Source organism: Myotis myotis, unplaced genomic scaffold, assembly GCF_014108235.1.
Source record: "Myotis myotis isolate mMyoMyo1 unplaced genomic scaffold, mMyoMyo1.p scaffold_m19_p_21, whole genome shotgun sequence".
Lineage (NCBI taxonomy): Eukaryota > Metazoa > Chordata > Mammalia > Chiroptera > Vespertilionidae > Myotis > Myotis myotis.
In genome coordinates, this window is record NW_023416326.1 from 7503510 (window position 1) to 7526387 (window position 22878).

A 22878-nucleotide genomic window follows, 5' to 3' on the forward strand; every position below is an offset into this window, starting at 1 on the left:
CCTTTATCATGTCAACAAAATTTGCTGCCACCAATCCAATGCCAACAGGCGTCCCCAGTTCGGGGTGCATCCCCAGTTCGGGGTGCAGTAAAAGAAAAGATTTTATTCAGATGAACTGTTTGCCAACCTGAGAACACAGCCTCAGGAGGAAACTAAAGGTGAGCTTCCCTTGAGGCAAATGGGGGGAGGAGGCCCAATTTTACAACGACAGTCCCCGCCCAGGTCCGGGATGGGTCCAATTTATGCAAATGAGGAATCCAAATTTGCAGTTCGAACTTGCCTTCAATTTATTTAAAAAACAAAAACAAAACGCAATTCCCGTGAAGCGCAATAATGCAACGTGCAATAACATGAGGTATAACTGCAGGGGTCTTGGCTTGCCAATCAATCGCAGAATTTCTGTTTATATGGAGGAGGCTAAGCAACTTGCATTTATAACCCATAGGTTTGCTATTTACTCTGCCATCTTGCTTTTCATTATTGGTCTAAGCACAGTGCCCTGCTTTTTAATATTGAAAAAAAGAATGGTTGGCTATTCGCTTTGCTCAAGCAGCATAAAGTGTGCTCCTTAAACATACGCTGAATGCCTACGTGGGGTGGGAGAGGGAGAGACAAATTTTGTTTTTGCCGGTTTTAACTTTTGGCAGTGCATCAAGCAAAAAAAAAAAAAAAAAAAAAAATCATTAATATCCAGGAAGAGGCCATCTCCTGGGAGTGATCAGCAGGCAAATGCAAATTCAATTCTGCATAAAGTTGTTTTGTTGTTGGGAGAGGAGGTGGAGGTGTCGTGGTTAACCCCTTCGAGGGTGAGATCACTAACCCAGGGAACATATTGAGTGGACCGTGGCCCTAAGTGGTGTGGCTCAGTGGATAGAGCCTCGGCCTGCGAACTGCAAGGTCCAGGTTCGATCCCGGACAAGGGCATGTACCTTGGTTGCGGGCACATCCCCAGTAGGAGGTGTGCAGGAGGCAGCTGATCGATGTTTCTCTCTCGTTGATGTTTCTAATTCTCTATCCCTCTTCCTTCCTCTCTGCGAAACATCAATAAAGTACTTTTTAAAAAAAAAAAAAAAAAGGGTGGACTGTTTGCACAGAGTGGGCTAGGAAACTCGCTGAAAGCAGCAAGAATCCTTAAAAAGGTAGACACACACCTTCCACTTGGGCCGCGGGCAACTTAGCGCCAACCGAGAGCTTAAGGAAAACACGGAGCAGTGGAGTTTCGCCGGGCCGGGAGTCGGACGGTGCCTCGGCGACGCAGCTGCTCTGCGCCTGCGCCAGGTTTGCCGCATGCGCAGTAGCGGGGGTAGGGTTGCCCTACGTCCCCTGACGTCCGGTTGACTGGGAGACAGCTGTGCCGGACGCCGCGAGGGACCTGTTGCTTCATAACGCCTTTTGGGGGGTTATCCCTGGAGTGTCTTTCGACCAACTCTGTCCCAGGCCTGTCCGCGTAAGTAAGTTTCTCCCCTGCGGGTCAGGGCAAGGGCAAGGTCCCCTAACTCCGCCCCTCTGCACAGATACGCGGAGATTCGAGGGATTTCTGTGCAAAAAGATTGGCGTGACTCTGCGCGTCCGGATGGTCCTGTGTCGGACCGAGGTTCGTGAGTGTCACCATTGCAGGTGCGGAGATGAGATTTTATCTTCATTCTCCGGGGTCTTTATGGGCTCTATTTTGTGAAAATAACAAGGCAAACCTAGACTGTGGGTTAAATCTACAATTAAAACCTACAATTAAATCTCATTAAAAGAGCAGGCATTCTTCCTACTGTGGGTCCTCCCTACACACCTGTACACCTGCTTGATTTGCTTGTTTTCCTGAAAATAGAATTGCTAGTTCGAAACCTGTACGTTTGGCTTTTTTCTTTTTGATTTTTTTACAGAGAGGAAGGGAGAGGATAGAGAGTTAGAAACTTCCATGAGAGAGAAACATTGATCAGCTGCCTCCTGCACACCCCCCACTGGGGATGTGCCCGCAACCCAGGTACATGCCCTTGACCGGAATCGAACCTGGCACCCTTCAGTCCGCGGGCCGAGGCTCTATCCACTGAGCCAAACCGGTTAGGGCCGTTTGGCTTTTTAAATGCGGTTTTTATAACCTTTCCAAAAGGTTTCACCACTTTGCATCCTTGTAACAGTGCTCAGGACGAGGTGTCCTCACACTCCAGACACATTTGGGCAAACTCTCTTGTCTATGCCAATCTCACAAGCGAACAGCCATTTCTCATGGTTTTCGTTTGCGTTTCTATCATAACTAGTGAAGTCGAGCATTTCAGGTATTTACCAGCCATTGCTTTTCTTTTTTCTAGGAATTGCTTGCTCGTGTCCTTTGCCCCTTTTTCTATTGGATTATTCATCTTTTACCTATGGGTGCATAAAAGCCCTTTTTTTTAATTAAATATATTTCTTTATTGATTTCAGAGAAGAAGGAAGAGGGAGAGAGAGAAATATCAACGATGAGAGAGAATCATTGTTCGGCTGCCTCCTGCATGCCCCCTACTGGGGATCGAGTCCAAAACCCAGGCATGTGCCCTTGGCTGGAATCGAACCCGGGACCCTTCAGTCTGCAGGCCGACACTCTATCCATTGAGCCAAACTGGCTAGGGCTACAAGCCCTTTTTATGTAACAAAAATGAGCTCATGTATCTAGCATGTGATACAAATTTTTTTCTGTTGGTTTTTTTTTGTCAATCATCTTTTTGCATTGTTTATGGTGTTGTGACTATACAGTCAAAATTGTATATGCAGTCAAATTTATCAGTACATTCTTTTATGGATTCTTTTTTTTCGTCATGTTTATAAGCCCTTTAACCAAACTTATAAAACACTTCACCCGTTTTACTCCCATACTTTTAGAGTTTCATGCTTTGCTTTTAAAATCATGCACTGATCTGAAATTTGTATCAATATAAAGAATGCAAAAAGGATCCAGCGTTTTTTTTAAAAAAAAAAATTACCAATTGCCCCGCCATTTATGCCTAATTAACTTTCCCCCGTGATTTGAAATATCAGCTTTACTGTGTTTGGTTCTAGCTCTGGAATTTATTTGATGCCCTTAATTTGTCTTATTCTGCCCAGGACTAACCTGTTTTAATTACTCTAATATTATAACCTATTTTGGTAACTGGTAAGGAGAGTATGCTCTGTTGTGCTCACATTTTTTATATTTCCAGATGACCTTGAACATTAGCACCATTTGGTTGGGTTCCAAAGATAAATAATCTCAGTATTTTGATCGCACACTCATTAATCCCTCATATGCTCGCCACCTTTATACAGAATTCAAGATACTCTCCCAGGCTATGAAAAGAGAGAGAGAGAGGGAGAGAGAGAGAGAGAAAGAGGATTGTTGGATTCCTGAACTAGCCACGTTGGCAGCTGTAAAGATTCCCTAAAACAGCGGTTCTCAACCTGTAGGTTGCGACCCCTTTGGGGATCGAACGACCCTTTCACAGGGGTCGCCTAAGACCATCGGAAAACATGTATATAATTACATATTGTTTTTGTGGTTAATCACTGTGCTTTAATTATGTTCAATTTGTAACAATGAAATTGGGGGTCACCACAACATGAGGAACTGTATTCAAGGGTCGGGGCATTAGGAAGGTTGAGAACCACTGACCTAAAAGATAGGATTAAGTTAGGTTGATTGTTTTCCATGGTCATACAACCTTTTTTTCATACCTACTCTAAGCCTCAAGCCCAGAATGTGATTTAAAAGAAGCTGTACTATGATTCAGGGTCATATGATTATCAACAGAATATCTTCGGGGTGAAAATAACGTTGCAAAAGCTACGGGAATGTTTTAGCCAGTGTAACTCCGTGCTTCCCTTGTGCCGGGGACTGTCTTACGTGCTTTACATGTGCTTCTCGTGTAATGATTACAACTCCGTGCTTTCGGTACCCTTGTTAGCTCCATTTTACAGACTGAGGCACAGAGAGTTTAAGTGGCTTTCCTAAGGTCACACAGCGTGTATGTGCCAGGGCCATGATCTGGACTCAGGCAATTGTCTCCAATGCCTGCGCCTGTAACCGCTATGCTGGTTTTCAGTAAACTCGCACAAGACAGATCAGGTTCCCTTACTGTAGGGCAGTGGTTCTCAACCTTCTGGCCCTTTAAACACAGTTCCGCATGTTGTGACCCAACCATAACATTATTTTCGTTGCTACTTCATAACTGTCATGTTGCTACTGTTATGATTCGTCATGTAAATATCTGATATGCAGGATGGTCTTAGGCAACCCCTGTGAAAGGGTCATTCGACTGCCAAAGGGGTCGCGACCCACAGGTTGAGAACCGTTGCTGTAGAAGTGTTGTTCTAATTGTTCACAGGTATCACTCACCTTTGAGCCAGGTAAGCGAACGGGCGTGTTTTAGGACCCAGTGGAGTACAGATGGTAGAGAAGGAAGCAGGGTGAGTTTAATCTGAAGGAAGTTAGTTAACTTGCAGGTAGCTTTTTTGGCCTTATTCTGTATCCACTGGTACCGGCTACAGGTAATTCTCATTTGGGGTCTGGGGTGGGTCACAATTAAAAAGGCTCAGAGGGCCCTGACCGGTTTGGCTCAGTGGATAGAGCGTCGGCCTGCGGACTGAAGGGTCCCAGGTTCGATTATGGTCAAGGGCATGTACCTGGGTTGCGGGCACATATTCAGTAGGGAGTGTGCAGGAGGCAGCTGATTGATGTTTCTAACTCTCTATCCCTCTCCTTTCCTCTGTAAAAAAAAATCAATAAAATATATTTTAAAATAAAAAATAAAAATATGCTGCATTTTCCTTATACAAAGAGCCAACATTGTATTCATTTGTTTAAAAAAGTATGTGAGAACAATATTAGGGCTAGGGGACCGTAACATTTCATTGCTGATTCAGCTTGGACCAAAGAAATTCTTCAGAGGACATGGTAGACATGTTTTCCTATGTGCCGATTGAAAAGAGATTTACAGGATCTCTTTGTAAGTCAATGTGCGCTTCGCACCAAACCTGATTTTCCACATTCGCATAAAGCTGATGTCGGTTCCTACATGGGGGTTCGTAAATATACATTTTCTGAAGAACGTAGGAGAAAGACAGAGCCTACAAGTTTTTCTTTGGAAGAAGTGACCGTGGACTTGGCAAAAAGAAAGGGGAGTGGTTTAGTCATGTATGAAGCCTGGCAAGACTGTAATGACTGCTCAGCCGGCTCAAAGGTAAATGCTACATGAGAACAGGAAGAACAACACCATACAGTGCGGGAAACCGGTCCGCCTCCCACACGGCCATCTTACGTAAGGCGGGGACTGAGTGTGCAACACATTAAAACAGCCTCATGGCCCCGGCCCGTTTGGCTCAGTGGGTAGAGCGTCGGCCTGTGGACTAAAGGGTCCCAGGTTCGATTCCAGCCAAGGGCACATGCCCGGGTTGCGGGCTCAATGCCCCCCAGTGGGGCGTGCAGGAGGCAGCCAATCAATGATTCTCATCATTGATGTTTCTCTCTCCCTCTCACTTCCACTCTGAAATCAATAAAAATATAAATTTTTTAAAAAGAGGCTGAAAGGCCCTGACTGGTTTAGGATCAAATATGTTCATCTTTGAAGATACAGATTCAAATCCTGCAATTTTAGTGACTGAGGGACTTATTTCCTTGGCTGCCGAGTGCCCCCAATGGGTAGCCTTTAGCTGACACCTCTCTGTGGGAATGCATCTGCTGAGAAGAGCCACTTCACCTGGAATGGGTCGACAAAGGGGTGAAGGGCCTTTCTCACTTGGACTGAGCTGCTGCCTTTGATCCTAAAGGCTGTTTTCTCCCTATTTTTCTACCGGGGCCAGAAACGACTCAGACACTCATTACTTTTCTATACAATTGGTCTTCACTCCAGTTAGTTACGCTGCTATTCTCTCTGTGTGGCTACTGATGAGGATGCTGGTAAATAATCAGCAAGTGAAATTTCACTTTATCTCTAAAGCAATACTTGCCGATTTTTCAGAAACTAATTGTAATCACATGCAATCCCTCCCCTTTTTAATTACTCCACACATACAGGGTATACCCCCCCTAAAAATGTATGCACACTATGTCTGTAGATTCTACTTCATTTTGAAAATGAAATGCATTTTAATAATACTACTGCCTTTATAATTATTCAAAGTGTGCATTCATTTTTGGGGGACACCCTGTATATCAGTGATGGCAAACCTATGACACACGTGTCAGAGGTGACACACGAACTCATTTTTTTGGTTGATTTTTCTTTGTTAAATGGCATTTAAATATATAAAATAAATATCAAAAATATAACTCTTTGTTTTACTATGGTTGCAAATATCAAAAAATTTCTATATATGACACGGCACCAGAGTTAAGTTAGGGTTTTTCCAAATGCTGACATGCTGAGTTCAAAAGGTTCGCCGTCACTGCTGTATATCCACATCCCTTATGCTATTCACACCTGTCTTGGCACCAGGTCTATGCTATAGACCTGAGGGTTTAATACTTTATTCCCAGTGCACCACAATATCAGCTCTTCAAGGAAGTTGTTATGTATTTTCAGCTCCGGAAGCGCCCACCACAGTCTTTGCACGTCACACACCTCGTGCATAAAGCTTTCTCGCGTGCTCAGTCGGCTGGGACCTGTTGCCGCCACATGTCCCATCTGCAGAGAGAGAAGACTTAGAGTTTATTGAGAGCTGTTACTGAAATGGGGGTTTTTCCAGATCTCTCTTAACGATCTACACAGTTAAATGGGGCAACCCCAAGTGAGCATGCACTGTACTAGTATACGTGCTGGATTGAATTCAAGTACATAAAAGCCAGTAGTTGGCTTTGAAAGTAACAAAACCTTTCTCTCCCTTTCCCTTTAGGACTGACCATGGCTTCCGGTCACACGGTGCTGATGCGGTTGGTAGCCTCAGCATATTCGATAGCTCAGAAGGCAGGAACCATAGTCAGACGTGTTATCGCCGAAGGAGACCTGGGAATTGTGGAGAAGGTACCGGGAAATCTCATCTTATTTCGTACCGACTTCGTTTTTGTTCCTTGAGGTTTCGCTCAAGGATGTAATAATCTGGACAGACTTTAATAGCTGGAATAATCAATGGCTCCCCTTTGGGGATTGCAGAATGGTGAGATCTGACCCTCTACCAGTAGGAAGAGCAGGAAATATTTGTGCTAGGGAAGAAAAGAGTAGGAATAGCTTTCTCATAGAGTTAAATGGTTGCCAACGTGTGTGTTTTTCTCTGGAGTGGTGGTCTCTGAACTTCATTGATATATGTCGTCTTCCAGTTCAACAATTCTCCTCAGAGTACCTACTGTGCGCCAGACATCACTCTTTAGGGAATGAAACAGAGATCTCTGCCTGGTGGCACCACATTGGGGCAGAGTAGCACTTGGCATCGAGATAAGCAGCAGACCGCAGTGTGCCTTAAAGGGGTTGATTTTCATGATCATTGCCGAACTCATTACAAAGCATCGTAAAAATTGCACTGCGTACGCAAATTCATATCATCTGTGAATTCACCTAACCAGGCATGTGTAAATGAGAGCTAGTCATAATTCTCTGAAAAGAAACTAACAAAGCAGGTTGTGGCTGTCAGTTCTGAGATTTTCCACTGTCTTTCACTAGAATGACTGGGTTGAGTGAGGGTGCCATAAGTGAGCAGCATATTAAATATTATAGTTGTTCATTTTTATATTTCAGGAATAGGGATTTTTTCTTTACACTGAGGAGGTGCCCTGGGGACCCCTTGAATTACTAGGATTCGGATTAGTGAGTGAAAGTTCTGGAAGAATCCATATAAAGAATTCCTTTCAAGTAACTGAAGATACAGTGTTTTTTAGCTTTGACTGCCTTGAAGAAGTTATGAATTTTCTATCTCTTAACCTGTTTAAACAAAAAAAATTGATGTAGAGATCTTTGAAAGCAATTTCTTTTCTTTTTGTAAAATATGTTTTTATTGATTTCAGAGAGAGGAAGGGAGAGGAAGAGAGATAGAAACCTCAATAGAGAGAAACATTGATCAGCTCCCCACGGGGAATCAAGCACACAATCTCGGCATATGCCCTGACCAGGAATCCAACTTCTACCTCCTCATACATGGGATGACACTCAACCAACAGAGCCATACTGGCCAGGCATGAAAGCAATTTCTGAACTGGGAAGAACATCTTCTGATAATCTGAAAGCTCCTCTCCAAACTTTTACCACTTTGAATCCCCTGAGAAAAACCAAGCCAAGAAAATAGTTGATCATATGATGTTAAGTCCTATGAATCTAACAATAGACAGGGTCATTTAAATGATACAGATGCTCATGTCTTAGGCATCAGAGGATGACATTGCATATGAGCTCTGCTAACGCTTGCCTCTCTGTTGCAGACCAGTCCAACGGACCTGCAGACCAAAGCCGACCGACTGGCACAAATGAGCATCTGCTCCTCCCTGGCACGGAAATTCCCCAAACTAACCATCATAGGGGAAGAGGTGAGAGTTGGCAGGGCTATGTATGTATTTAAATGCCTGTTTACCATATGGGTGTACAGTTGCCACGTTAGTGATTTATATACCACTATTATGATCTCAAGCATTATATCTACCATTTTAATGCAAAAATAATTATATTCCTTAAGACTTGAAGGAAATGTTTGATTATGAAATATTTTGGTCCATTTTTAGGCCAGATGTCTCAATTCTTGACCATCAAAGATATGGTTTTTGTTATAATATTCAGCATCTGAACTAAAAGATGGGCAGAGTTCTAGAAGTTTAGAATAAAATGGGTTTTGTTTCTGTTTTTTTCAAAACATACTGATTTTAGAAAGGAAGGGAGAGGGTGAGAGAGAGAAACATCAATGATGAGAGAGAATCATGTTGGGCTGCCTCCTGCATGCCCCATACTGGGGACCAAGCCCCCATCCCTGGGCATGTACCGTGACCAGGAATCGAACCACAACCTCCTGATTCATAGGTTGACGCCCAACCACTGAGCCACACCTGCAGGGCGTCTGTTTTTCTAATTAGGCTTACTTACTTACGTAGCCAAACACCCTAACGCTGAGAAAGTGAAAGAATGGATGTCTCATGTAATTGAGAGAGCAGTAGCTGACGTCAGAACCACTTATGTTGAAAAGTTTATAGTACGTAAAAATTCTTTTCCTTCTCACTGTTCAGCCTAATGAAGTTGGGACTCTGTAGCCAGCTTTGACGAGCCCTATCTGGTCATGTTTGCAGTTTTACTCGGTTTGCTTTAACACATTGTATGCGGGAAACGTATTTATACGTTTTACGTTGACTGGTAGTAGAGCACAGGACACATATTAATACGTTTTTTATAGACTAGCGGTAGAATGCGGGTACGTATAAATACGTTTATTTTTATATTTTTTTATTGCTCTAAAGGGATGCTAACATGCAGATATACAAATTCCAAAGGACAAAATTTGGGTCTCTAACACATACAATGGTGAATTATGTATGTACTTCCAGGTATAACGGTAATCTATTCAACTGCGTAGAGTCATCCCTTCACACAATTCTCTGCCTCGCCATGCATTCAGTGAGATTCTAAGAAAAATAATTCAGTATACATTTTATAGTAAATCACAAAAAGTTTCATTGAAAAAAATATGTAAAACTAAAGTTATCATAATTTTACTGAACGTTGCCATTTGCGCAAAAAATTAGCAAAAATGGCCCGCGCCACCTGTTAGCGCGCGATAAAAACTACCCGCAATTAAAGCGCTGAACCTAAATGGTAGGAATAGTGAAAACGGATGCTGACATTTCTTCCGTCCCTGACACCGAAGTGCTCGGTGGACACCCGGCCGCGTCAGTGACCAGTGTTCTCTGCTGCAGGACCTGCCTTCTGAGGAAGTGGATCAGGAGCTGATTGAAGATGGGCAGTGGGAAGAAATCCTCCGGAAGCCGTGCCCGTCGCAGTACAGCACGATTAAAGAGGAAGATGTATGTTCCACATCATTGCTCAGCTCTCTGTTCGTCTTTCTTGGTGGTCTCTTTGTGTTTGTTTCTGCCATAGTAAAGGGAATACCACTCGCCTAGAATGATGGGAAGTTGGCAGTTATAAAATAGGGGCACCCGGGACTTGGGAAACTTTCAGAGCCAACGTGGGGTATCAGGCACCACATGGAATGTCTGACCTGTTAATTTAGAATTCAGTTTTTCTTGCTGCTGGTTCTTCTTCACTCTAAAACTATTATTAAAACTACTTTTAGGGAGAAAATCTAATTTTTTACGTAGCAGATTTGGTACTAAAACATTTCATTGGCAACTGGGGCCGGAAGGAGATGAAACAGACCACTACCTTACATTTTTGGAAGGCCGTGAAACTCGCCTTGCCTGCATTTTGTCGTTGCTTAAGTTACATCCGTGACTTCAGATAACTGTCATACTTCTTTGATTTTCTACTTTTAATTTGTCTAACACACACTCATTGAATACTCACCGTGAGTAAGGCACCTTGCTCTGGGGTCTGAAGGATGCAAAGGAAAGGAGACGTGTCTTTCATCAGAAGAAGCCCTCGCTGGCAAAGTCCTATCGTGTTCCAATTCTAATGGTTCATGGCCACCTGGCCTGAATCAGGTCAACAGTCTTAAGTAGAAAGGACTCCTTTTTCTGTCTACCATCAGTTCTATAAACTGTGGTTTTTTATTTGTCATATACAGACGGTGACCTTACGTCAGTCACGTCGTCATTTTTTAAAATCGGCGCACTTTGGCGCCACTGTGGTGTTTCTCCATCTCACCATCTAGAGCAGCGGTTCTCAACCTGTGGGTTGCGACCCCTTTTGGGGGGTCGAACGACCCTTTCACAGGGGTCGCCTAAGAAACACATCAGAAAACACATCTATAATTACATATTGTTTTTGTGATGAATCACTATGCTTTAATGATGTTCAATTTGTAACAGTGAAATTGGGGGTCACCACAACATGAGGAACTGTATTAAAGGGTCGCGGCATTAGGAAGGTTGAGAACCACTGATCTAGCGCTCAGTGTGTACCCGGCATTGTATCCAGTTGCCGCTGACAGTCAACCCGGGAAGCACTTCATTTTTAAAATTCTTAGGTCGGACTTTTCTTCAACTGAACAGGACTTGTTCCATGACTGCAAAACAATACGTTTCTTTTTACCATCACAAAACTGATGACACTGGTGTAAGCCATCTGTAATATAATTTCAGAACTGAAATAAAAAGGGAGTTGTTTTGGTTAGTCTATTTAAATCTTTTTTTTTTTTTTTACATGTATATGTTTTGGAGACTTAATGTGGATATTTCCTGGTATCTTTTAGCTCGTGGTCTGGGTCGATCCTCTGGATGGCACCAAGGAGTACACTGAAGGTTGGTACCTCTTTCCTGTTTGTATTGGAAGCAGGAGGACTAGCCTGTGATGTTGAGTGTAAACATTTACTGTTTCTTATGTTGTGTGAAAAGCCGGTGTTATTTTTTATGTGTGTGTCCTAAAGCTGTGTGTGTGCCCATCCTAGCTAACACAAGACACAGAGAAAATTCATCTCCTTCTCATACCCCCCCCCAACACACACACAGTCTACCAGCCCCCCAATTCTAATGGCCTTACGTGAGAATAACTAGCATTGAACCAGTGTTACCACACTGAACCCCAGCTTTGTTGGTGTAGAGCCCCAAAGAGAAGCACAACCGTACTGCCCTTGTTCCTCCACTGGCCCTATTCCCCCCGCCCCCCCATACACTGTCCCCTCACTGTCTTTCTGTTCCGCCTCACCTTTAAAGATGGGTTTGGAAACACCGTGCAATATTTCTCTCTTCTGAAATTATTGAAGATGAGAAAGAGAACAAAGCAGCAAATTAACTTAAAATGGGCAACATGAACGTAAGCAAGACCAGGCTCAGAGCCCAAGTTTTAGATTTTACGAGCATAACGTAAGCTTTGAGTTTTACTTCTGAACTAAAGAGCTCCCTAGTTTTTCTTACGTTGGTTCTCAGCTGCATGGCTTGAGAAAAGAAAATTTCTCATAATTACTAGAGAAAACTCCTTCTCTGTCCTTGGAGGAGACGTAGCTGCAATGAGCGAGTCCTGCAGAGTGTGTGCGTGCGTGTGTGAGCACGTGTGCATGTGTGTGCGTGTGTATGTATGTGTGTGCACTGAAGACATCTCCACTGTGGAACAGGGAGGCTCTGGACAGCTTTAGGGTACACATAGCACCTACACAGCTGGTCTAGATTCCCACCTCCCCCACCTCTGGAGATTTTGATTCACTGGTTCTGGGAAAGGGCTTGAGAAGCCTTTATTATAAAAGTGACTCCAGCAGGCAGGAGTGAGCTGGATGGTGGCAGAGGGGGCACAGGGATCCAGTGATAATGGCTGTGGAATTATGGCCGGTCAATTTAATTGGTTTTCAGAGTGTGCTAATGAGACCAGGTGTGGCAATCCAGTGACGTAGCCCTAGACCCCGCTTCTCTCTCTGGCCAGCTCTCTTATAATGTGTGCATTTTGCCAGAAGTTGGATTGATCATGGATGAATCACGGTGGATTCCATACCTTTACTGCAAAAATAACCCCTCAGCAATTGACGTGCCGATGACGAGTCATAACATGAAAAAGTTACATCATAATCGATACTCATTTCTTCTCTCTAGGTCTTCTTGACAATGTAACAGTCCTGATTGGAATTGCTTATGAAGGGAAAGCCATAGCGGGAGTTATTAACCAGCCGTATTACAACTACCAGGTAGGACTGTAACGGATACAGTTGTTTTTTTAATGCAACAAGGACAGAGTTTATTTCAAGAGGCAGCCAGATGGGACGGGGGAAAGCCCGACCCGCTTCCCCCAGGCAGATGAAGGTTTTGAAAGAGTTGAAAAGGGGTCTTTTCGTGCAAAGGGAGAGGAACCCAACAAGCCTAGAATCAGGTAAAGGGAGTTAATGATTTGGTCTCTGGAGGGCAGTTTTCACAGGACTCCTGTGCTAAGTCTTCCGCATCGCTGTGGCGTGTGGTGTCTGAGAAGTCACCCCTAGACTTCTTGGAATCTTCTGGGTTTCCCTCCGTATTATCTTTAGATTCAGTCTCCTGATTCCCGAGGTTGCAGCAGACAAGTCACGTTTCAGCATCTCCAAGCCTCAATGGCACCTGCTCACGTTTCTTTCCCACTTGAATCACTTCTTCTGTGGGAAGGCAGATGCCAGGAAATAGGGCCACTCAAGCAGACTATGGCGGGGTCCAGGGGTCAGGGAACGGAGAACTCCGGCCAGTGACCAGTGCGGGTGGAGGCCTCGCCGTGCACCTGGCTGTGCTGTCCTGCTCTCTCATGCAGACATGGGAGCTGGGCTGAGGCGGCCAGCAGGTCGATGTTGCCCACACATGGCGGCCCCCACCGGCAGGGAGGTGGCAGGGGAGCCACACACAAATATTTTATTAGATCAATAATTACAGTGATATATGGTCCCTGATATTATCTAGCCTGGCGGTGTCTAGCTCGGTTGCACGTGCATTCATCTTTTCAAAATACGCCCCAGACCTGTGGAGTCAGAGCTTCGGGGGCATTGGTGCCAGGGATGCGTACGTCACACACGCAGCGCAGGCCTTGACGTTCAAATGCAGACGTTGGGGGATTACTGATGTGGTTCTGGATTAGCCTGGTCATTGAGACACCTGGTTTACAGGTGGCCCTTCAAGCACATTGAAGAAGGGAGCCATTCGAACCGAGAAAGATGCTAGCCATGTTGTTTCCCAGGTAACACTGCCTCGCGCCTAGACTAGAGTCAGCGTTGAAGCAGAACCAAGTACGCTCCTGCACCCTTCTCGTACTTTCTCTCTAGTAGGGCTGGGCTTTCTACTCTGCTCCCAAGAAATGTCTTCCTCAGAAGCAGGAATAGATCACTAGATCACATTAAAGTTAAAGGAAACAATTGAGGTTATTACTTCAGGTATTGACATGAGTCTGACCTTGATAGAACGTTGGAGAAACCAAGTAACCTGGGGAGTCAGAGCTTCGGGGGCATTGGTGCCAGGGATGCAGAGTGAGGACTATTCCTTCTGAATTTCCAATTTGAGTTAAGAGCAAGCATAACCTCTACCTCTAAGATAGTTTTGTTATATTCTGCCATTTGTATGATAATAACTATTTATAATCATACTCTTCTTAGGACTATTTCGCAAAACTAGTTAGGCATTATTGGTAAAGTTTCTCATATTAAGTGTCCACTAAGTATTTTACTCTGACTTTAATGTTTATGTAACATTTTATACAGATACAAGTTTGTGGCCGCTACGGAAACTTTAAGTTAACACTGTTACTTGAAAGGGAGACATTTTTATTCCTAGATCACATTGTAATGCATGGCACCTTTCATCCACAAAGGATCTGAGTGCTTAGAAGTTGTGAATAACATCCATCCCTCCCATCCCTTCTGAGATTAGAAAACTTGTATTCCATTTTCCACAGAACAATGAAAAGCAGAAGTTGAGGGAACGCAGGAAGGAAGCAAAGGTGAGAAGAATAGCTAGGGTTTGGCTCCACTAGTTGGCAGCAAAGAGGTAGGAAACCTGTGTTGCCAGCCAGTCCTCGTCGAGCCCACACAGCCGCTCATCCCTCCTGTTCTGTTTCTCCCTTCGTCGCCTGTCCCTTCACCACATTCCCTCTGTATACTCTCGTATCCTTTCTTCCTTCCCTCTTGCTTGTGCCTTGAAATATGTTGCAGCAAGGAGAAGGTTGCTCAGCTCTGTTGGTAGTGCGCAAGGCTGAATATTCAGCTTCCAGTCATCATCATCATCATCATCATCACCATAATAGCTCAAATGCATCAAGAACTTGTTATATCCTACCGGACTCAAGGGGTTCACATGCATTATCTCATTTAATGCTCACCATCATCCTTTCACCTTGTCCCTGTTTTATTTTTTAAATATTTTTATTGCTTTCAGAGAGGAAGGGAGAGGGAGAGAGAGATAGAAACCTCAGTGATGAGAGAGAACCACCAACCAGCTGCCTCCTACACACCCCCTACTAGGGATCGAGCTCGCACCCTGGGCATATGCCCTTGACTGGAATCGAACGCGGGACCCTTCAGTCCTCTGGCTGATGCTCTTTCCACTGAGCCAGACTGGCTAGGGCCCTTGTCCCTGTTTTAAAGATAGAGAAACCAAAGCAAGTAGCTTCCCTGGGTCACCCAGTTTGTCAATGGCACGTCTGGGATTCAAACCCCAGTCCAACCTCTTACCGATTCCTCTACATTGCTCTTTTGAGCCGGATGAAAGACCTTTATCAGTTAAAACTCTGTTATTGCTTCTAACAGATACCGAAGCTGGTAGGCAGTTGAAGGAAACACTTGGCTTAGTGCAAAGAAACCCAGTGTATCTTTATATGGGCGCTAGCTTCTTAGCCATTCTGAGATTTAATTTAGCTCATCGGTAAGGTGAAACGAGTAGCCTCATTGCCCCCAGAGAGTTGGTGGGGAGCCTTTGAGGGAGAGAGACAGTGAGGAGAGGGCGATCAGGAGCACAAAGGAAGCTGGCTGGCCGCCTCATGGGCCTGCATGGCCCTGCCCACCAGATGCTGGATTCCATGGTCCCGTACTCTTTGCCTCCATATTCATTTATGTGGCCCAGAATATTCATTTTCAGGCCCAGAATACTCGTGCCCATTATTTGTGTTTTAAATATATTTTTATTGATTTCAGAGAAGAAGGAAGAGGGAGAGAGAGAGAGAAACATCATTGCTGGGAGAGAATCATTGATTGGCTGCCTCCTGCACACCCCCTACTGGGGATCGAGCCCGCAATCCGGACATGTGCCCTGGCCAGGAAGCGAACCGTGACATCAACCACGGAGCCACACTGGCCAGGCTCCTGTCCACTATTTGTATTGCTTTCCTTTCTGCTTCAGAATAACGAAAGCTAAGTAAGTCGGCTTCTTGATAAGTCCTCTCAGCAGTCAATCTGAGGCCCACTGAGCCCTCAGAGCCACCACTGAGCCCATCGGCGGGTCAGGCCCCAGCCTCTCGGTAGTGCATGCTCCAGGGGCTGAGAGTCCCCAGTGCTGGCCCTGCGGTGCCTTCGGTGCTCCATTTGCAGGGCGTGATACTGTCGGCGTCCTCGGGGATCGCTCACCTGCAAAGAGCTGCCTCGCCCAGTGGCCCGCTCCTTCCCAAGACGGTGCACTTCCAGTGACTGATGAGTGCAGGACAAAGGCCTGGCGTTGCACCCCAGTTGGTACAACCCTGAAGGGCCAGTCTAGCTCCAGAGCTCCCATAGAGCCGGCAGAGGCTGTCGGGTCTGCATCACAACTCAGCTTCCCCCTCTGTCCACTCATGCTGCCTTCCCTCCCTCCCATGGGTGCTGGCCCCAGGGGCACTCCTCCACCACCATCCCACCACCTCAGGGTCCTGCTGCAGGACACGCAGGGTGCTGTGTTTGAAAGCTTTTTGCAAGTAAACTGAGGCAGCTCAGACTAATGCTCAGGACTGTTGGCTTTGAACCCAGAAGAGCCTCAGTTTGGTTATGATTTTCCTAGAGTCCTTGGTCAGCTTATTTAATGGTTCCAATCTCTTTTTTTCTCATCTATAAAGTAAGGATGATAACACCTACTTCATGGGGTAGTTTGGGAGATTAAATGAGATACTACATGTAAAGCACTTAGTACGTGTGAAGTATTCAGTAACATACTTATGTCTGTATGCCTACCATATACTAGTATGTCTATTATCTATAATAATAAAAGCATTAATATGCTAATTAGACCGGACAGCCAAACGACCTTCCAGACGAACTTGCATGAATTTCGTGCATCGGGCCTCTAGTGTTAAATAATGGTCTTTTTGATGACTTTGCATTAATCATTTTATGCATCAGTTTTACTTGACATGCAATACCGGTTATGTTTTTCTACATGAAGTGCGTGGTCATAAACAATGTGGTGGAAAATGCTCCCAGCTCTGCAAAGGCAAATACAGATTCTAAGGCTGCGTCGGCATTGTCATTTTACTACCACCATTGCCAGTGAAGTCTGTGACCTTGACCTCCATTATCCAGGCTGCTCTTCGGTATTAGCCTGTTCAGCTGTTCTGTCTCTATAGCAGCAAAATGCATTATCACCACCGCCTAGGCCAGCCGTGGGCAAACTACGGCCAGCGGACCGGATCCGGCCCGTTTGAAATGAATAAAACTAAAAAAAAAAAAAGACCGTACCCTTTTATGTAATGATGTTTACTTTGAATTTATATTAGTTCACACAAACACTCCATCCATGCTTTTGTTCCGGCCCTCCGGTCCAGTTTAAGAACCCATTGTGGCCTTCGAGTCAAAAAGTTTGCCCACCCCTGGCCTAGGCCCATGTCGACAGGATCCTGCCTGCTTCTCGAGTATTGAAAAGTACTAATCAGTACATGGCGTTTCATTTCCTGGGGACTTCAGTGCCCTTTGCAAAGAGCTATTTCAAATACGATAATGAGCTTATTCGATGATTCAGAGAGCAGCAGGAATTAGCCTGTCTCCTCTCCCGAGGACTCCGGGGAATAACCAGAAGTTCCCTTCAGTACCTTTGAAACCCAATTATCAACCAAAACAGCAGTGAGAACGACCCGCTGATTCCATAGGGAAAATGTCCCTGTCGATGTTACTGTCTTTGTACTCTATAGCATGATCATGTTTTTATGATCTAACAGTTAGGATGCTGTGACAGCTCAGTGTTCTATTTGTTCTGAGCTGACATGTTCTCCCACTAATCACAGGCTGTGTTGGTGTTTCCTGTTTCCACAGGCAGGGCCGGGTGCTGCTCTGGGAAGGACAATCTGGGGAGTTCTAGGCTTGGGTGCCTTCGGGTTCCAGCTGAAAGAAGTGCCTGCTGGGAAGCACATCATCACCACCACCCGGTCCCACAGCAACAAGCTGGTCACCGACTGCGTCACCGCCATGAACCCCGACGACGTGCTGCGAGTGGGCGGGGCGGGAAATAAGGTACGAAACAGTCTGCCACCCACTCGGAATGCAGTTGACTCACTGAAGGGAACACCTGAGCTTTTAACTAAATGTCAAAGAGGAGTTTGGGAGGAGAGATTAAAGATTGTAATTTGCCATTCAAAGCACATTTCAGCAACATTTTTGAATTTTTTTTTTTAAATGTGAAGGTTCAAATCTCTTGTGAAGACAGTTCAGAGAAAATATGTCAACTGGCTGGTGTGCTCAGTGGTTAGAGCATAGGCCGACCACCAGAGGGGGGTTGCTTCCCCCCACCCCCTTGAGGCATGTGTGGGAGGCAACCAATCAATGTGTCTCTCTCACCTAGATGTTCCTCCCTCTTTCCCTCCCTTCCACTCTCTTTGAAAAGCAATGGAAAAAAATATCCTCAGGTGAGGCTTAACTAAAAAAAAAAAACTTATATAAAATGTCGTTAGGATAAGATCCCGTGCCTCTTGCCAACCCTTTTTTTCTCAGGGACCCTCTGGGATTATTTCCTAGCCCACTCCTCCTAGCCCGCCCCGCCCCCTCTCCCTGGATACTTCCCCACGATCTCCTCCAGGCTCCCATCTCCTGAGGAAATTGTGAAATGGAACAGTGGGATCTGCGTCTCTTCTCATCTAATTCCCCTCCGGATACCATGATGATGACATTCTTCAGGCTCTCATTCAGCATGCCCGATTGGAACTCACCTTCTCTCTGCCTGCCCCAGATGTGTTCCTCTCCCTGTTCCTTTCTGGTTAATGTACCAGCATTTTCCCAATTGTTCCAGCTGGATATGTAAAAGTCGTCCTAGACTCCTTTACTCAGGTCCTATCAATTAGTCCTAGCTATAGGTAATATATATATATATATATATATTATTGATTTTGAGAGGAAGGGAGAGAGAGATAGAAACATGAATGATGAGAGAAAATCATTGATTGGCTGCCTCCTGCAGGCCCCCTAGTGGGATGACCAGGAATCGAACCATGACCTCCTGGATCATAGGTCTACACTCAACCCCTGAGCCAGGCCAGCCAGACCCAGCTAGAGATCTTAATTCTTCCCTAATGTCTCTTGTCCATCTCAACTGTCAGTGCCCCAGTTGAAACCTATCATCATCCCTCACCACACTTTACAGAAGCTTCCAGAGTTTTGTGTCATGCAAGTTCTATCAGTGGCCTCAGTTTTATGAAAGTATTACAAGAATCAGTAAGATGACTGCTTAAAAATTCATATTTTGGCAGTGCAACTAATAATGGATATGACCCCAAAGACAAGTAACTAACTACTTGTTAGATTGACTAGTCAGCATCACACATCTCTCAGGAGCTATTACAATTGACACATTATTGTACTAGTTGATGCTTCTCTATCCCTTGTATAATAATGGTCAATTGTTTATAACATTAAATAACTTAATTTTTCTACAGTAAATACAGGGTGCCCCCCCAAAATGTATACATACTCTAACAGCTGATACTTCAATTTTGAAAATGAAATGTATTTTAATAAACACTGCCTTTATAATTATTCAAAGTGCGTGTGTACATTTTTGGAACTATATATATACATACACACACACACACACATATATATTGCTTTTACAGTCAGTAAGAAAGAAAAACAAACATAAAAAAGAAAACTATTTTCTCTAACTTGGAATATGGAGACTGTTCATTCACCCTTCTTGTAGCCTATTGGCAACTTTTTCCCCCTTGGATATTATGATGCATGTTTTCTGTATGTTTCTTCATCATAGTCTTGTCATTTAAACCTGCTAAAGGCTTTCACCTAAGTGGATCCTAACAGAGGAGTTAAAATATATTTCATAGAAACAAGCAATCCTCTCTTATCTGTACCTCATTCATGTCATGGTCGAGGGATAATTATCATCGTTCACTTTACAGATCATTCAGCTGATTGAAGGCAAAGCCTCCGCTTACGTGTTTGCGAGTCCTGGCTGTAAGAAGTGGGACACTTGTGCTCCGGAAGTCATTCTACACGCTGTGGGAGGTGAGTCCGTTTTATTAGCGGGGATTATAGTTTTTGCAGTAACGCCACTTTACCTAGACTCTCAGGATATAAGAGCTGGGAGGAAAGTTAGCGATTATCTGTTCCAACCCCCACATTTCATAGGCGAGAAAGTAGATTTTCAGCCAGTTCATTTTTCTTTACATATAGTTTCTTTTTTTGGACCTTGATCTGCATGTAGTTAACTTAATTAAAGCCTTATTAATTTATGGCTTTAATGCCTTTAGGGCTTTTTAAAAATATATTTTTACTGATTTCTGAGAGGAAGGGAGAGTGAGAGAGAGACATAGAGACATCAGTGATGAGAAGAGAATCTTTGATTGGCTGCCTCCTGCACACCCTCTGCGGAGGATTGAGCCCACAACCAGGGCATGCGCCCTTGATGGGAATCGAATCTGAGACCCTTCAGTCCATAGGCTGACGCTCTATCCACTGAGACAAATCAGCAAGGGCTAGGGTTGTTGTTTTTTTCTTGAAAAAGCCACCTAATTTATTTTAAGCCAATGTTGGTAAATATCTCTGTATTAGTGCTAAAGGTCATAGAGTTAGAATTTTAAAAATCTGACTAAAAATATATTATAAATATGTACATAGGTGATTTTAAAATTTCAAATAGACATCAAGTCAACCCTTTTCTTTATTTATTTTTTTTTTAAATATATTTTTATTGACTTCAGAGAGGAAGGAAGAGGGAGAGAGAGTTAGAAACATCAATAATGAGAGAGAATCACTGATTGGCTGCCTCCTGCACACCCCCACTGAAGATCGAGCCTGCAACCCAGGCATGTACCCTTGACCGGAATCGAACCTGGGAACCTTCAGTCTGCTGGCCGACGCTCTATCCACTGAGCCAAACCGGCTAGGGCTATTTTTATTTTTTTTTATCTTTTCCTTTTTCCAAGTACATTATTTTATCAGTATCTCATTAACATTACATGACAAGGAAGTTAAATTCATCACAATCCATTTTCATTAGAATTATTAAATGAAACTAATATCATAGTTATATCTTCTGAATGTACTTCATTTAAACTCTTACCAAATAAAGTGTTAATATTAAATGGTAGAATAAAGAAAGTAGTTTTAAAAATGGGAATAGTGATGATGAAGTATAACCAATAGGAAAAGCGATCAACTCAGGAAAAGAGAAAGGCATTGACGCTGAGAAATAAAAATTGAAAATGCTAAGTGAGCCGTAACCGGTTTGGCTCAGTGGATAGAGCATTGGCCTGCAGACTGAAGGGTCCCAGGTTCGATTCTGGTCAAGAGCATGTACCTTGGTTGCGGGCACATCCCCAGTAGGGGGTGTGCAGGAGGCAGCTGATCGATGTTTCTCTCTCATCGATGTTTCTAACTCTCTATCCCTCTCCCTTCCTCTCTGTAAAAAAACCAATAAAATATATATATATTTTAAAAGAAAATGCTAAGTGAAATGATTTTAATCAGAAGAAAAAATGTTTTATCCTTCAGTTAGTTAAAATTGTTCTGTAGTCTTAAGTGTCAAGTGAATTATTAACACTTAACCACTATTTTCCTTCTGCAGAGATAATTGAATATTATTGCCCAGGGAAGCAAGAGGCGCTTACAAATAATGAACTATTATGGTAGAATCAGCCATTAACGTGCTGTGTTTTTTCTGTAGGCAAGTTAACCGACGTCCATGGCAATGCCCTTCAGTACGACAAGGAAGTGAAGCACATGAACTCCGCTGGGGTCCTGGCCTCGCTGAGGAACCATGACTACTACGCCAGCCGCGTTCCCGAATCTGTTAAAAAAGCACTCGTCCCCTAAGCCAGTCAGGTGGCCTTAGCTAGGGGGACAGCTGCAGGAGGAGAGGGAGGAGAGAGGACCACGTTCCCGAAGTCTCAGCCTTGGATGAGGATGTCCTTGAAGTTGATCCTGACACTGAGAAAATGCTGACGTTCGCGGACTCGGGCAGTCTGTCCAGCCTGCACGTCACTCAGCCTCCCGTTGGGATGAATTTCAAGACACCACGTGGAGCCGTTGGAGTCTGTCTGCTGTGCTGCAATATTATCAATAAACCACAGAGAACCTAAAAACATGCACTCATTCTTTAAGGGAACATTTCATTTACTTAGCTAGGAGGAGGACTTGCTTCTCAAAATCATACAGTTTAAGACTAATGGGGTGTAATCAGAGCGACCCCTTGACTTTATTCTGCATTGATCAGTGATCTGTTTTTAGGTACTTAGGAGTAGAAAATAGATTTTAAGAACTTGGTGATTAATTCATCCACCAGACCAATTTTAAAATCTGGAGAATCTGTAAAGTCTGTCTGTCACATTTCTGTTCCTCCTTTTATTGGGAGAAGTAAAAGAAAAGTTTAGTTCCAATTGACTATCCTTGTCAGTTGTTTAATCAACATTCCTATTGTATAAGCCAGATTTTTTAGGCCACAGAAGCACAGGTTGTTACCTGAATCTCATTCTTGTTTTCACAGTAATTTTTAAAAATTTCCAGTTATGAACATACTGAAATGTTGTTATGTATGTTGATGAAACAGATTTATGGAAAAATGGCTTCTTTATAATAAATTATTTCATTCTAGCTGGTCTCTGTCCCGTGCTTTTATTTTTTTATTTAAATTACAATTGACATACAATTTTATATTAGTTTCAGGTGTACAACATAGTGATTAGACATTTATAAAACTTAGAAAATGGTCAACCCTGTAAGCCTAGTGCCCATCTAACTGCTTTTAAATAAATTGTTCTGTTATTAGATGAAGCAAGTGGCTGAAATTAATCACTCCCAACCCCAACTGCATCTCAGAATCAACCTAGGAAGCTTTGCAAAAGTGGTCACAGGCTCCATCCAGCAATTTTGATTCTGAACAGTTTAAGAAGATTACTCCAGGGATTAACTCGGCATTGAAGTTCAGAACTCCCTCCATAAGACAGTATCATTTTACGGAGAGCATCT

At 43.8% G+C, this 22878-nt stretch overlaps 1 protein-coding gene across 6 annotated transcripts; it reads left to right on the plus strand.

Moving 5' to 3' along the window:
- Positions 1-137: 137 nt before the first annotated feature.
- Positions 138-22507, plus strand: BPNT1 (3'(2'), 5'-bisphosphate nucleotidase 1). Of its 6 annotated transcripts, none has more exons than XM_036354999.1 (10): positions 138-158; positions 6835-6962; positions 8348-8452; positions 9824-9931; positions 11278-11326; positions 12605-12696; positions 14412-14456; positions 17722-17919; positions 19812-19917; positions 21578-22507. In XM_036354999.1, exons 2-10 carry the CDS (start codon positions 6843-6845, stop codon positions 21724-21726), a joined length of 972 nt encoding a protein of 323 aa, XP_036210892.1. In that variant the 5' UTR covers positions 138-158; positions 6835-6842; the 3' UTR covers positions 21727-22507. The 6 variants fall into 6 exon arrangements, with proteins under 6 accessions (XP_036210892.1, XP_036210889.1, XP_036210888.1 ...); XM_036354996.1 differs by lacking the exon at positions 138-158 and adding an exon at positions 1272-1451; XM_036354995.1 differs by lacking the exon at positions 138-158 and adding an exon at positions 1274-1447.
- The last annotated feature ends 371 nt before the right edge of the window (positions 22508-22878 follow it).

Excerpts from the sequence above, each read along its gene's own strand:
- BPNT1 (XM_036354999.1), top strand. The coding sequence starts at position 6,843 with ATGGCTTCCGGTCACACGGTGCTGATGCGGTTGGTAGCCTCAGCATAT. Across the intron at positions 6,963-8,347 it reads ACCTGGGAATTGTGGAGAAG|ACCAGTCCAACGGACCTGCA; the intron begins GTACCGGGAAAT and ends TCTCTGTTGCAG. Across the intron at positions 19,918-21,577 it reads CATTCTACACGCTGTGGGAG|GCAAGTTAACCGACGTCCAT; the intron begins GTGAGTCCGTTT and ends TTTTTTCTGTAG.